The 17093-nt window shown below is 46.1% G+C and overlaps 1 protein-coding gene across 3 annotated transcripts in view; it reads right to left on the bottom strand.

Moving 5' to 3' along the window:
• The window catches only part of AHR (aryl hydrocarbon receptor), a 77389-nt gene extending 69341 nt beyond the window's left edge, over positions 1-8048 (bottom strand). The window contains exon 1 of one of the 3 annotated variants that reach the window (XM_072153796.1): positions 7407-8048. In XM_072153796.1, coding sequence (XP_072009897.1) covers positions 7407-7807 — 401 coding nt within the window. In that variant the 5' untranslated portion in view covers positions 7808-8048. Of the gene's footprint in view, positions 1-7226; positions 7311-7406 lie in introns of those variants that run through there. The other 2 variants (XM_072153795.1, XM_072153797.1) reach the window with 2 other exon arrangements.
• Positions 8049-17093: the final 9045 nt, after the last annotated feature.

The raw sequence follows: 17093 nt of genomic DNA, 5'->3' as shown, positions 1-17093 counted from the left end.
ATTATAAAAATCTAAAAAAAAGTCTAGGCCTTTCTCGGCTACCTTACTTCATATTAGATAGTAAAAACTATTTGCAAAAAATAAAGAGAAAAGAACAAAAAAAAAAAATCAATACATTTACAATTGCATAAAAACTATGAGAAAAGTAATGGAATCTTCCCATTAACGGAAGTAATAAATGTACTCTGCATGTACTTCAGACCAAGGCCGGTGATTGTTTAATACAATATAATGATGCTATATAAAAAAAAAAAAAAGTTACTTCCGCTTTGGGAATCCTTCAGTGCGGATCTTTCCATTAGGTTTCACAGAGTCCAATTGAGAAAATGAGACAGCGAGAGCGAAAAGCACCACAGAGCCGTGTTATGTATATACATTTATATCCGTATACAGCAAGTAGAGGCAGGAGAAAATCTACACTCACCGCTGAGGAGCGTTCTCAGACGGGGCTTCACAAGGCTCCTCTGTAGTGAAGTGTGTACTAGTTTCTAAAGGGCAGTGCCATTCAGCATTGGAGCGAGACATTGCAGGGATCCACCTCAAACACGGGGCGCTCAGCCATTGACTGACAGAACAGACGCATAGAGCAGCTGGGACCCCACTACACAGCATGCACAGTGCACCACTTTATTTACAACATAAGCAGTCATATAGATGGAAAACAATGTACTACGCCACAGCACATGTCAGTCTCATCCTCTCACAGCAAAACAAAGTATAGTCAAATTACTCAAAAAATATTAAAATCAATACGCATGGTGTTTAGGTTACTACTCTTTAGATGTCTAAACAGTTTCCTCTATGGGGCTTATACTTTGTAGTGGTCCACAATATAGAATACCCACCTAGAGCTTGCGATAAAGGTACATTCCCACGGTCTTGTGCCCCATAGCAGCTGTGTGAATGAGCCCTAAGGGTGTGAGCATGGGGAGCAATATATTTTAGAATAGGGATTACAAGCTGATTGGTGAGGGTTCGATCTTGAGAACGGGTCACATTCAGTTGACAGCGCAGTCCCGACCACAACTGCGCATCCGCTACAACCGGACACTCCTGGCGTTTAGGGTGCGCAGTCTCCTGCCCTTTGTATACAAACACAAGCTGGCAGGGACTTGAGACACCGCAGTTGAATGCAGAGAGAATAGGAATAGAGTATAAGATGTTTATTGTTTTTACAGCCCACCAGCCCCCACCGATCAGCAAGTTAGGGCCTAACTTGTTTTGTGTGAAAACTCCCTTTAAGTAATGGCTTTTCCATCCCGACCCGTCCAAAAGAAACATAGTGTCTAGTAAGTGGGCCATTCTCAAAGTTACGGCTTGTCTCTACACTTCTCATATTTTTTAAATTTCAAGGTTACTGTAAAAATTCACATGGACAATTTTATGGAGTCGCCAATAAAGAGAATGTATAACAGAACCGTTTGTCTTCTGTCATAGATCTACTGAACAGACAGCTAAACCGTCAATCTAATTCACACATGGCGACGCTTTACTGACGGCCACCACGTCAGATTTTCTTCGTTTGCAATGTATATAATATATTAGCTGTACATCAGAGCCTCCGCATACACAGAACATTCTTAGAGAATAATGAATCTCTTCTCCAAATTGCACCCAAGCAAATTATGGCAAGTTACATTCTCACCAGGCAAGAAGCGACATGATGGGGCTTTTTCATCCCTTAAAAGTTCTAGAGAAACAAGGATTAAAGTATTAAAGATTAAATAATAGACCCACTGATGCCAAGACAAGTTCGAGGAGGATTAGTTAAAGCGAAACAAGCCCAGAGAACGCACCTCCAGTGATGTGAGCAGATCCGGCCAGGGGACACAAAAGTAAAATGGCATCAGCAATGATTTACAGAGAGATAAAGCCTCACTACTATACACACCACGTGCCACTCCATTCTCTCCATTGCTACGTTATTACAGTGAAATTCCTTTATTCTAGATTCTGATCATTCAGAATTTTTAATGATGGCTTTTACATGACCACGGAATGAATGTGTCACAAAACCAAAAGACAAGACTATAGCTATCCTTTAGTAAACTTTATATGCAAATTTTTTTAAGCGGCTACTGGGGCATGGAGTAGCCGGACAGGAGGCTACCGCCGCGGCTACTCCACGCCCCATTAGCCTCGTTCCTCCACCCTACTCTTCTTTGCCTTTGATACAGTAACTATAAAAACCCCTGAATTCCGTCAATTCCTTTAAAGGCTGAGGACACGCAGGGCAGGCGCACAGGTATCTTACAAAAACGTATGCAAATACTGCGACAATTTTTTCCACAGTAGCCAAAATGTAAGGTTGAAAGCTGCGGGATCACTGCGGTAATGGCAAATGCTTTGAAGTTAAAAATAAAAAAAAATTTCATGACGTTTGGCGACTTTCTATGATTTTCTACAATGTCCGCTATGAATGTTACCCTATCCTAAGCTAGATACACACAGGAAATTTATATTGCCGAATTTCCATTGTAAAAAAAAACATCGAAAAAACAGCAAATTTTTTGCCTTTTTTAGCTGTGGATTTTTTGGTGCATCTGCTGCAGTCCAGACCAAGTCATTTTGCTGCTACGGTCAATTCTAGAGAGTATTTTCTTCACAACACAAAATCTGCATTTATACTTCTCAGGAAAATTACCGTAAGTAAAAATGAATCCATGTAAAATGTGTATAGTTATTTTTCAGAAGTGGATTCTATAAAAATGATAAAATCGGGTTTATAATGATTTAATGTATGGTGCCCCACTATTACTACCAACAACAATCATGGAGAATCATCAATAAGGGCTTATTCATACATTCTGCAGGTTTAATGCACATGACCGTATGTAAAAACAGCCAGATGTGTGCATGAGGCCTAAATAGTTAGCCTTTTTATTTCTTTAAAACAATCGGACAGAAAAAACAGCTGGATCCCCAGCAACAGTGGAAAAAAGACAACGGCGCACAGATATAATACGTTTTTTTTTTTGGCAGACTTGCAGGGTTCTATTGTCATCCATGGTCCACCAACGTAAAAAAAAAAATTTACAGGCTCTAAAAAAAAAAAAATAATAATAATTTCCAATGAACAGATCCAGAGGAAAAAAAATAAAATAAAAATGAGTAAAATAAAAAGGGTCCGTAAGACATCAGTGAAAATCACAGATAGCACACGGATGTGTGAACAAGCCCTAACATTGTAGGGCTTTGGGACCGGGAGCGGGGTTATATCCTGTTAAGCTTGAAAACTATAACCAGCTCCTAAGCCGGACAGTTTTAGAGAGTCCACAGAGGTGACAACGTTTAACCAATTAAAGGGAATAATGTGATTTGGCCGCCCACATTTGTAGTCACACGAAACGCTGATATTCTCTGGATGAGAGTGACCAGAGTCGCGCCGCACATCTCCCCTGCAATGGTCACCTCCAAACCTCATCTATTAATCATCCAGGAGGGGGTGTGCACCAAATTACTCTGGGCTAAAGATAAATTATACACTATTTTAGTGTTAATTTCCCTTTAACCACTTCCATCCTCAATCTAAACCCCGCTCTCCCATCCAAACATTCCCATCGCGCACAGGCAGCGATGCCTGCACGAGACGCAAGATCCGAAAACTTCTGTGTAAGACACAACAGAGAATGGTGTACACTGTAAGCAGCGTGGAGATTAGATTTCCCAGTAAGAAGCATAGCCTAATAGTCATGTGTGTACATAACTCTATTACACGGGAGCCCCGCTGCCCTCCACACCCCTCACCAGCCACGCACAAAGCAAATCCATTCCAAGAAGAAGAAAAGACCTGAACAAGTTCATGTCATGTACAATGTCAAGGCGGGTGGAGGGGGGGGGGGGGGTGGCGCAGCGCAGAGAGAGGGCTCCATAAACACTTGATTTAAAGCAGCGGTTCTGAAGCTGGAAAATGACCTGTGAAAATCTCCTGCATGAAATAAGCGGCAGACAATATGTGACAGTCATGAAAAGACTCGAGAGCCTTCTAAATAAAGACCAAAGGTCTCCACGCTGTCCTCTGACATCGTTTTTTGGCACAGAGCCCACCCTTGCTGCATTGTAGGCGGCGGTAACCCTTTCATTCCCAGCTCACAGCCAGATTTGGGGGGGGGGGCACGGGTGGACGACTAAATTCATGAGGTTTCTTATATAAGTTGTTCTAACATAAAAGTAGACGGTGAATTGTATTATTATATTATATAAAGAAATGCGGTCATGAAGAGGATCTATTCGGTATTCAAAATGTTAAATTATTAAATTTATCCTTTCTGAAATTGCAATGTACGATAACGAAGGAACGTACAGACTGCAGTGCAACAACACAAGACGAATGCTACAATAACAGAAAAGCCCTAGAAGACACATACAATGAAACATCTTTTTGCACTGAAACTTTGTCTTTTAAAGGGGTGGTCTGCTCATCGAGGGGAAGCTTCCATAATTGGTCATTACACACACACAAAAAAAAAAAATCTGTCTATTAGGAAGAGGGTCCTCTCAAAGAGGTTTCACTGTACATATGAAAAGGGCAAAATAAGAAAAATATATGAAAACTTCATAGTGTACTCCATACCAAAGGCAAAAAAACAATGTAAAACAAATCTACACCAATGCAAACCTGAACAATAGGGTACTGTTCACATGTCAGGGATTTGTTGCAGATCTCAAGTACGGCTACAAATTTTTTTCGGATGAATAATCTTAACATCAGATACAGAGACAGTCCCTATTAGAAAACTGAGGAGTCTGACATTAGAATCCATAGACGGTGACGATAATAAGTGTATGTGTAATGTGTATATATGGTATATAACGTGTCCAGAGACGTCTCCGTGAAATGAGGGGGGTTTGTCACATTTCCAGTCAGCCCACCCTCCACCTCACATAAAACTACACATGATCGCTAATGTTAGGATGACAAACAGCCTCAGTAGTATCATCCTACAGGTCGGGACAAGCTCCCACCACCGTCTGCAGCAGTGGCACGGAAGAGAGGAAAGAGGCCCCTCTCCTCACACCCGGGTCTCAGCTTCATCGTTTATTTGTTTCTTTAAAAAAAAAAAAAAAACCTCTGAAATTGGAATTTCCCACAATGCCGCTGTATAAGTGACACAGCAGCGTATAGAATCCACGCTGGTGACATAAACCACAACGGCTTTGGTCCTACATTATTTCTAATAAGGAGAACATTCCCGATGTCTTCATTTCCTACAGTGTTTTGGACGCAGGGGGGGGGGGGATAAGCGGGTTCGCTCCATGCTTGGAGAAATCCGAGACGAATGGATGCAATCTCCCCGACCATAGACAAAATATGCGTGTATGTTTCATAACTATTTCATAACTTCATTGTTCTGATGTTTACATGAGTCATGTTGGGGATGGATTATGGGAGTCAGGAAAAATGGAGAGGATTGGTGGCATTAAAAAGATGCCAAGACGACACTTCGTATACACAGGACATGTTCCAGATCTAGCGGCTTGGTGTCCAAGCATTGCACCAGAGTTGTAGCTAATGGGTAAAGAGCTTCCTGGAAACCACCCCTTTGCCCCCTGAGCTATATGGATCTCCATTTGTGGCTCACAACCCAAAAAACACCTAAACAACAATAATCAGAACACACTGCACTGGTGTCGTCTCTATCTGACCACAGTGACAGTGCCCATAGGAAAGTGCTCTGCGGGGTACAAAGAGGTCAAAACACTCTTTGTGACCATAGTACAAATAGTAAATAACCTATGGCATCGGGTAGTAACCCATAACCCTGTATGGAAATGACATACAACTGAATGGAAAAGGCTTCAACAGTGAGAAGAAGCCTCCAAACAATAAGGGGTGGAGCAAGCTTAGAAAAACAGCACACAAAATGCTTAAAATATCAGAAGTCAGTACACCGCAGCATTGTGCACATATACACACTATAAACAGGTCTCAGTGTATCTGCACCGCATGTGCAACCTGCAATACAACTGTACTACCAACAACTGGGTACAACCTGCTATACAGTACTAATACCAACAACACCTGTACAGTTATATAATACTATCAACTAATAATAATCATCATCCCACCAACAACTGGGTACAACCTGCTATACAGTACTAATACCAACAACCCCTGTACAGTTTGTTATATAACAATATCAACAACAACGACCAGGTACAAACTGCTATACAGTATGAACCCCCCCTCGTTCAGTTTGCCATATAATATAACTAATAATAATCATCATCATATAGTTTGTCATATAATACCAACAACCAATAATAATACCAGCAACAACTGTGTACAACCTACTATACAGTTCCAACACCCCCTGTACAGGTTATATAATAATATTATCACCAACAACCAGGTACAATAATATAAACACCGCATGTGCACGTTACTGTACACTAATAAATCAGAGGTGTACAACCTGCTATGGACCAACAATACCAACACCCACTGTGCAATTTTAATATTATTACAAAACCTTGTGTATAACCCGCCATACACAATATAGACACCCCATGTGCACAACCTATCAACCAAATAATTCCAGCACCCCCTGTATAATCTGCTATATAATAATAATAATTCCCACCCGCTGTACACCAATCATACACCTCCACACTATACAATCTACTATATAATAATAATAATTCGCACCCGCTGTACAACAGTCATAAACCTCCACACTATATAATCTACTATACACCGATCATACACCTCCACACTATACAATCTACTATATAATAATAATTTGCACCCGCTATACACCGATCATACATCTCCACACTATACAATCTACTATATAATAATAATAATAATAATAATAATTCCCACCCGCTATACACCGATCATACACCTCCACACTATACAATCCGCTATACACCGATCATACACCTCCACACTATACAATCTGCTGTATAATAATAATTCCCACCCGCTATACACCTCCACACTATACAGTCTGCTGTATAATAATAATTCCCACCCGCTACATACCGATCATACACCTCCACACTATACAATCTACTATATAATAATAATTATTCCCACCCGCTATACACCGATCATACATCTCCACACTTTACAATAATAATTCCCTCCCGCTATACACCTCCACACTATACAATCAGTCCCATCCCAGACCAGGATCTCCTGCAGATCATTATTAACCCCCTCCTCTCCTTGTATAACAGGAGAAGTTTTGTCATACTTGGTCACACTGTATATGACCTACATGTGTGTCTGGGAGGGGCGCCGCTTATCAGCACAGAGGGGGCGCCGCTTATCACACTGCTATGTAAGCACATCCCGGGTGTCAGGGAGAGCGGGTGACTGCTGGCAGCACGCACATCGTACACACAATCACCCTGCATAGTGCGGCCAGTAGCGGCCTATGGGTACGGGGGTGACTTACGTCTTCTGCACGGGTTTGCGCCTCTTCCTGCTGGCATACATGACGTTGGAGTTCATGTCCGCCGTCCTCCGTTGCAGACACTGACTCGTGAATATGTAATGCCCCTCCTGGCAGCCGGCGGCGGGTGTAGCTCCAGTAACAGTCCCGGGTCCGCGGCGGTGTCGGGTGTACGTCCAGATCAGCGCATTGCAGGCGGCGAGGAGACCGTGTAACCAGTGCGGGGATAGTGGGGCCGCCGCCTGCTGCTCCTTGCCACTACTACTACTATCACTGCTGCTGCTGCTGCACAGGCTGTTCCTCTTCCCTGCAGAAGTCTCGGTAGATGCTGGAGTCTTGGCAGCTGAAAGGACCTTCGGTGATGTCACGAGCATGTGACCAGTCACATGTCGGGGCGGGGTCATGCTCCGCGCTAGTCTGTGTGATAGTGTAATGCACAGCGCGTATAGGAGTCCTGCAGGTGTCCGACTACTTACTGACTGTAACCACTGACCTGCTGCTGCTGCTGCATCCAAGTGACTACATCGAGTTGTATGTAATCTTATGTTCTGCAGCCGTCAATCAGTTAGACACAGTTCACATCTTCGTTCCGCAGGTTGCGTTACCCCTAGTTTTATTAAACAGTGCACAAACAGCTGTCCATTCACCTTCCCTTCTCAGTTTCTGTTACAGGCTCCTAAACCAGAAAGTTTAAAGGGAACCTGTCAGCAGGGACCTAATTTTCACAAAAGGCAGGTTACCATCATACATGCATCCTAACAGAATTGTGTGTTATTACTTACCTTGTGCAACATCCCCCACCGGGGCCTAGCCTTTTTCTTGGGGCCTGGAGACAGCCGGGGGCCCGGAATACGGGAGTGGCTGGTGGTTGCGACCTAGGCGCGCTAGTGTCACGGTGCTTGGTATGGGGACCAGATGGCTGTCCTACAGCCTGGCAGGTCTCCAGCAGGTGGTGTGTGCAAGAAATGATGAGGGAGAGGCTGCTATAGCGGTTCTCCCTGGGGAAACCCTTTGGGATCTGGAGTATGAGTCCCTGTGTAGTGGATAGGGTGCCCGTGATGGTGACAGCCGTAGTAGCAGGGATCAGACGGAGGCAGACGTTGTCTAAAAGCAACTTACAGTTCTTTATTGGAACCAACAGGAACAGTGGATAACGTGTCCAACGAATCTTAACAATGGTAACAAGCTGGGGATGCACTTGGAGAGAGAGAACCACAGGGATTGATCACCAGCCTGGATGCAGGGGCAGGCTGGGAGATAGCTGTGTCCTAGTAGGATGCTTCAGCTTGTCCTGGGTTACTTCAGATATCACCCTTGAAGGTAGGATGATACCCCTTCTTCTCTCACTAAACAGTGGGTTGGCTCTCCTCTGTCTGACTAGACTGGTCTGATCTGGTTTATTGGCTGCACTGTACAGGTCTCCCTCAGAGACCAACTGAACTAGTCTCACTAGTCTAACTGTACTAGTCTGTCTGACTAACTAGTCTCACTTAGAGACTGACTAGATTCACTCTGATCTCTAGTCTAACTGTTCTTGTCAGACTAACCTGACTGGATTAACTCCAGTCTTCTTCTGACTACTCTGTGTGGAGAGCTGGGTCTCCTTCTCCTGACTGACTCCTGTCAGACTCACTTCATTAGCTGAACTGACTGTACTGACCATTGGCACTCTCCAACCGTCACTTCTCCTCAGCTCCTGGTCAGGTGGTGGTTACTCCTCCAATTACATCCCAGCTTACAATACAATATTATAACAGATGTGATTGGCTGATGGAATGACATCACATTAAACAATTAACTCCTGCCTTACCAGGCAGAATCTACCGCTGCAGTGTTCCCCGTGTTGTGTAGTGACCTGCTGTGGGGTTGATCAGACTCCACACAGGTTGCAAGCTACATATTGGGACATATTCGGAACAACCCCTCTGCCTTGTATCGGCAGGGGTGTTGCAGTTGAAAGAGCCGCCCTCGGCTCGACTACGGACTGGCTAGGTTACAGAGGACCAACCGCTGGCCAGCAGCAGGGCCTCCGGGGGGTGTCCGTGTAAATAATAGCCGGTGGAGGTAAATACAAAGAGGCATTTCGGTGAAGTGCAGGCTAAGTGATCTGTAGGGACAAGCCGCCCATGGTCCTGGAGACGAGCATATGGGTTGGTGTCGGACTAAGACAAGGACATGTGTATTCTAAGTATGACAGTTGGCTGCTGACGCCGTTAAACCAAACTGTACAGTATGAAAGGCGTGGTGTCATGTACTGTAATCCACTCCTTGCACCAAGACCTGTATATTTGTTTATGAACACTTCTTCCCTGGCGACAACTATATAGTATATATGCATTACATTGGCATATGTGATACAATAAGACATTGTCCAATTTACCTGCCGACTGACATTCTTACCCTTGTGTGATTGGCATCCAGGTGCTACAACTTTAACACCCCCGGTCCGTTTGAGGCATAAGATTGTGGTCAGGGTTTACATAGAGACGGTCCGACACAGCCACACTACAATCTGGAAAGCCTATGAAAAGGTTACTGCAAACTACTGACAAACATTGACAGTTGGAACAGGCTACTCAGGGTAGCAATAGCAAAGTGACACAGAGGGGCAGATTTACTTACCCGGTCCGTTCGCGATCCAGCGTTGCGTTCTCTGCGGTGGATTCGGGTCCAGCCGGGATTCACTAAGGTAGTTCCTCCGCCGTCCACCAGGTGGCACTGCTGCGCTGAAGTTCCCCGGAGGCGCGCTGGAATGCCCTGAAATTCACCGGCCTATACCTGGTGAAGGTAAGTGTAATTTTCGCAACACATTTTTTGTCTTAAATGCGGCGGTTTTTCCGAATCCGTCGGGTTTTCGTTCGGCCACGCCCCCTGATTTCCGTCGCGTGCATGCCACAATCCGATCGCGCGCGCCAAAATCCCGGGGCAATTCAGGTACAATCGGCGCAAATCGGAAATATTCGGGTAACACGTCGGGAAAACGCGGACCGGGCCCTTAGTAAATGACCCCCAGAATGTCCATTTTCCTGTGGAGAAAAAGGCATGAATGCAAACAGAATGTCTCAATCCTGCAAATGAAAACATTCAGTGCAACACAAAAGTCACTGGCAACTTTTCCTTGTAGTGGATGGCTAAAAGTCTCTCAGAAGGCTTTTGAAGAAAAAGTCAATTTTCTGGGCACAGCCCTTGATGTGGGGAAAAGTGCAGTAAACAAAGGGTCTGCTCTGGATGTAAAGGGACAGAGTCCTTTGGTAGTTATCTCTGCTTCAGCAGAGGTGGATGCTAATACAAGTAAGCAGTTCAAGGAGAGTCTCTTGACTGAGGTAATAAATAGGGTAAAGAGTCCCAGGAAAGTCTCTGGCTCTACAAGGTATATGGGCGCTCAGCCCAACTGGGAATAGTAGCAGAAATAAAACATATTTACAATAAGTACAGTTACCTGTTAGGGCTACAGCCCATCAGGAGTTATTCTGTATCATCGCTGCTTCCATCAAGAGCAGGATCAGGGATCAGAATGGGATCCTGTGTAGAGTCAGCAGGAGTAGAAGCTGGCTGGGGATACCTGGTGGCAATTCCAGGAACTGCAGGCTCCTCAGCATCCTCCTGACATTCAGGGGGAGGGGCGCTGTCACCCAGAGTGTCGGCTGTTCCAGCCATGGGCTCAGCAGAGCCAGGGACCATGGAAGGGTCCGGAAATAAGTAGATAGGAACCTGCGGCAGCGCTGCGGCTCCCTCCAGGGCCAACTCTTCCGGGGCCTGGTCATCACCCCACTGGTAGGTGGCTGCCCGTTGTGAAGCTTTCGTCGGAGCCTGTGGATAGGGCTCATCTGCCGGGCCACCACCCGCTGCAGAAGACCTACGGGATCTGTTCGCACTTGCGGTGGGAGAGGCGGCCGGGGTACTCCCCTGGACCAGGCCTGGCCTATGGATAGCGATGGGACCCGTGCTAACAATCACAGTAGATGGGGCACTCACGTGGGTCACAGCCTGGGGATTGGCAGGTTGAGGAGTGAACCGCTGGGCTTCCTTCTCTCGGCTTCGCTGGTCAGAGACAGCGATTCCAGCGGAGGGCCTCACCTCTTCCCAGAGGCTGCGGGGTTGCCGGTGCTGCAGGCTGTTTCTCTGGAACAGGCTCAGGCTTCACAGGTGCTCGGACAGGTGCCGGAACTGGAGTAGGAGCAGCCGGTACCAGCAGCAGGAACAGCAGGATGGTTGGCAGCTGCAGTAGGCCAAGGCGCTGGCTTGACGGGAGTCGTGGCCTCCTCACGTGGGGCCGCAGCACCAGCATGGTGGCCGGGAGAGGCAGCAGGAACCGCTCGGGTAGTCTTCGGACCAGCTGAGCGGAGACCACTTTCACCGTCTCCATTGCCTCCAGAAACTCCAGTTCCTCAGCAGGGGTTAGTGGTCTAGCTCCCGGCATGGTGCTGACCTCTCTGACCAGAGTCCACAGCAGTTCTGGCACTTCGATGAGCAGGAAGCCTGCTTCGTGCCAGGGGGTGGAGTCTAAGCCTTTCCTGCCAAGAGCTGTGGCGGGCTCTATTTTCCCCTGCGCCACAGGAGGCGGGGTTTGCATCATCCTCGCGTGGGTGGAGCTTGATGAGTCATCGGGTTTGTCCGCCAGTGAGGGTTTTGGCGGGCTGGAATTATTTGCTGCGCCACAGCCTCCAACTGTCACAGAGCTGACAGAGTCCGTTGGCAGGGATTAACTCCCTGATTGCTAGAGCAATGCTTGACAGCGCTTGGCAGCAGTAACAAAGTCAATGTGAAATATAGCACAAAGTCACTTGGGCCTATACCTGAATGGCAGTAGGGTTAGGCAGCACAGTAGTTTTTCAATAAAGGATAGTCTCTAGTGCCAGAATAAGGCACAGAAGTATATATCCTGTTCGTGACACCACGTGCAACATCCCCCACCGGGGCCTAGCCTTTTTCTTGGGGCCTGGAGACAGCCGGGGCCCGGAATACCGGAGTGGCTGGCGGTTGTGGCCTAGGCATGCTAGTGTCACGGTGCTTGGTATGGGGACCGGAGGGCTGTCCTACAGCCTGGCAGGTCTCCAGCAGGTGGTGTTGGCAAGAACTGATGAGGGAGAGGCTGCTATGGTAGCTCTCCCTGGGGAAACCCTTTGGGGTCTGGAGTATGAGTCCCTGTGTAGTGGATAGGGTGCCCGTGAGGGTGACAGCTATAATAGCAGGGATCAGACGGAGGCAGACGTTGTCTAAAAGCAACTTACAGTTCTTTATTGGAACCAACAGGAATAGTGAATAACGTGTCCAACGAATCTTAACAATGGTAGCAGGCTGGGGATGCACTTGAAGAGAGAGAACCACAGGGATTGATCACCAGCCTGGATGCAGGGGCAGGCTGGGAGATAGCTGTGTCCTAGTAGGATGCTTCAGCTTGTCCTGGGTTACTTCAGATATCACCCTTGAAGGTAGGATGATATCCCTTTTTCTCTTACTAAACTCCTCAGAGCTTCTCAGGCAGTGGGTTGGCTCTCCTCTGTCTGACTAGACTGGTCTGATCTGGTTTACTGGCTGCACTGTACTGGTCTCCCTCAGAGACCAACTGTACTAGTCTGTCTGACTGACTCTTGTCAGTCTTCCTCTGACTGACTCCTGTCAGACTAACTAGTCTCACTCAGCGACTGACTAGATTCACTCTGATCTCTAGTCTAACTGTTCTTGTCAGACTAACCTGACTGGATTAACTCCAGTCTTCTTCTGACTTCTCTGTGTGGAGAGCTGGGTCTCCTTCTCCTGACTGACTCCTGTCAGACTCATTTCATTAGCTGAACTGACTGTACTGACCGTTGGCACTCTCCAACCGTCACTTCTCCTCAGCTCCTGGTCAGGTGGTGGTTACTCCTCCAATTACATCCCAGCTTACAATACAATATTATAACAGGTATGATTGGCTGATGGAATGACATCACATTAAACAATTAACTCCTGCCTTACCAGGCAGGATCTACCGCTGCAGTGTAGTGACCTGCTGTGGGGTTGATCAGACTCCACACAGGTTGCACGCTACATATTGGGACGTATTCGCAACAACCCCTCTGCCTTGTATCGGCAGGGGTGTTGCACTTGCATCCTGACAGAAACCTCAGTGCAGTCCCAGGGGTTGGGCTTTGGTTTGGATGCAGTTTAAAACACAACACGTGACTTGTCTGTGCTGCAGCTCAGCGCTCAACCCCCACCTTTGTGCCCCTGTACAGCTCCTCCCCTGTGCAGGGAGGAGCTGTACAGGAGCACAACGGTGAGAGCTGAGGAGTCTGCAGCACAGACAAGTCACATGTTGTTTTTTTTAAATGCAACCAAAGTCCAACCCCTGGGACTATACAGAGGATTCTGTCAGGATGCAAGGTAAGTTATAACACACAATTATATAGTAATGCATATGCTTAGAGAAGGCAGAAAGACATATTTGGCAATGCAGGTGTATTAGGCTTTAGTGAACCTGTCTTTAGTGAAAATGAGGTCCCTGGTGACCGGTTCCCTTTATGTGGATGTTCACGCAGTGCTTTTAAATTGTGTTGTCAAACAAAACAGGGAGGGGCTTGACCATGTGGTTTCACTCGGGTGGGATTTAGATTTTTAACAACTTCTCAACAAGTCCATCTCATCCTGTGGCACAATAAAAGAATGCTGCCTACTCTTATCAACTATTCCACTATTTGAAATTCCCTTTACATTAATACACTATTTAAATCTTTGAATTAATCTTTAAATTATTTAACATATTAATGACATATTATATAGACATTTACAGCCCCTTTACCAATCCATAAATGCAAAATGTTGTATTAACTCTATAGATCCAGAAGGTAGTTCACACCACTAGAACTATGTTACATACCCTAAATATAGCCCCATAACCAAGTTCTATACATTTATAGCACCAGAACCAAGCCAAATACTTATAGTAAATACAGCACTAAAACCAAGTTTGTATACATTTACAGAATCTCAATCAGTACATAAAAACAGCACCAGAACTGAGACTAGAAAAAAAACAACACCAGAACCGAGATCAGTAAATAAAAGCAGCACCAGGACCCAGCTCATTGTTTAAAAACACAACCGGAACCCAACTAAGTACATAAAAATAGAACTAAGATTTAGTGTCAGAAGTGTCTATATGGCAATATTGTTCTAGTTGCTCATGGCAACCAATCAGAGCTCAGCTTTCATTTCCCCCCAGCAGTTTATAAAATAAAGCTGAGCTCTGATTGGTTGCCATGAGAAACTAGAACAGTTTTGCTCTCCCTCAAATTGAGCATTGAGTGCAGAATTGTGAGCTCATGTCTGATACCTGCAATTACTGTAAATGTAATAAGGTCTGCCTGGAAGTAGCTAATATACTAACAGTGCCCCCACACAGTAGCCTATATAGTAATGGTGCCTCCACAGAGTAGCAAGTATAGTAACTGTGCCCCCACACAGTAGCCTATATAGTAATGGTGCCTCCACAGAGTAGCCAGTATAGTAACTGTGCCCCCACACAGTAGCTAGTATAGTAATGGTGCCCCCACACAGTAGCCAGGACAGTAACAGTGCCCCCACACAGAAGCCAATATAGTAATGGTGCCCCCACACCGTAGCCAGGACAGTAACAGTGCCCCCACACAGTAGCCAATATAGTAATGGTGCCCCCACACCGTAGCCAGGACAGTAACAGTGCCCCCACACAGAAGCCAATATAGTAATGGTGCCCCCAGAAATGAGCTAATATAGTAATGATGCCCCCACACAGTAGCCTATATAGTAATGGTGCCCCCACACAGTAGCCAATATAGTAATGGTGCCCCCACACAGTAGCCAATATAGTAATGGTGCCCCCACACAGTAGCCTATATAGTAATGGTGCCTCCACAGAGTAGCCAGTATAGTAACTGTGCCCCCACACAGTAGCTAGTATAGTAATGGTGCCCCCACACAGTAGCCAGGACAGTAACAGTGCCCCCACACAGAAGCCAATATAGTAATGGTGCCCCCACACCGTAGCCAGGACATTAACAGTGCCCCCACACAGAAGCCAATATAGTAATGGTGCCCCCAGAAATGAGCTAATATAGTAATGATGCCCCCACACAGTAGCCTTTATAGTAATGGTGCCCCCACACAGTAGCCAATATAGTAATGGTGCCCCCACACAGTAGCCAATATAGTAATGGTGCCCCCACACAGTAGCCAATATAGTAATGGTGCCCCCACACAGTAGCCAGGACAGTAACATTGCCCCCACACAGAAGCCAATATAGTAATGGTGCCCCCAGAAATGAGCTAATATAGTAATGGTGCCCCCACACAGTAGCCAGTATAGTAACAGTGCCCCACACAGTAGCCAATATAGTAATGATGCCTCCACAAAGTAGCCAATATAGTAATGATGCCCCCACACAGTAGCCTATATAGTAATGGTGCCCCCACACAGTAGCCAATATAGTAATGGTGCCCCCACACAGTAGCCAATATAGTAATGGTGCCCCCACACAGGAGCCTATATAGTAATGGTGCCTCCACAGAGTAGCCAGTATAGTAACTGTGCCCCCACACAGTAGCTAGTATAGTAATGGTGCCCCCACACAGTAGCCAGGACAGTAACAGTGCCCCCACACAGAAGCCAATATAGTAATGGTGCCCCCACACCGTAGCCAGGACATTAACAGTGCCCCCACACAGAAGCCAATATAGTAATGGTGCCCCCAGAAATGAGCTAATATAGTAATGATGCCCCCACACAGTAGCCTTTATAGTAATGGTGCCCCCACACAGTAGCCAATATAGTAATGGTGCCCCCACACAGTAGCCAATATAGTAATGGTGCCCCCACACAGTAGCCAATATAGTAATGGTGCCCCCACACAGTAGCCAGGACAGTAACATTGCCCCCACACAGAAGCCAATATAGTAATGGTGCCCCCAGAAATGAGCTAATATAGTAATGGTGCCCCCACACAGTAGCCAGTATAGTAACAGTGCCCCACACAGTAGCCAATATAGTAATGATGCCTCCACAAAGTAGCCAATATAGTAATGATGCCCCCACACAGTAGCCACTATAGTACCATTCCCCCCACACAGTAGCCACTATAGTACCATTCCCCCCACACAGTAGCCAATATGATACCAGTGCCTCCACACGGTAACCAATATGATCCCAGGGCCTCCACACGGTAACCAATATGATCCCAGGGCCTCCAAACAGTAACCAATATGGTACCAGTGCCCCCACACAGTAACTAATTTGGTACCAGTGACTCTACAGAGTAACTAATATGGTACCAGTGCCTCCACACAGTAACCAATATGGTACCAGTGACTCTACACGGTAACTAATATGGAACCATTGCCTCCACACAGTAACTAATATGGTACCAGTGCCTCCACACAGTAACTAATATGGTACCAGTGACTCTACACAGTAACTAATTTGGTACCAGTGCCTCCACACAGTAACTAATTTGGTACCAGTGACTCTACACAGTAACCAATATGGTACCAGTGCCTCTACACCGTAACTAATATGGTACCAGTGCCTCCACACAGTAACCAATATGGTACCAGTGCCTCCACACTGTAACTAATATGGTACCAGTGCCTCCACACAGTAACTAATATGGTACCAGTGCCTCCACACAGTAACTAATATGGTACCAGTGCCTCCACACAGTAACTAATATGGTA

This window comes from Engystomops pustulosus, chromosome 5 (assembly GCF_040894005.1).
Source record: "Engystomops pustulosus chromosome 5, aEngPut4.maternal, whole genome shotgun sequence".
NCBI lineage: Eukaryota > Metazoa > Chordata > Amphibia > Anura > Leptodactylidae > Engystomops > Engystomops pustulosus.
Note: the sequence above shows the minus strand (reverse complement) of the source record. Positions and strands in the feature narration are given on the sequence as shown.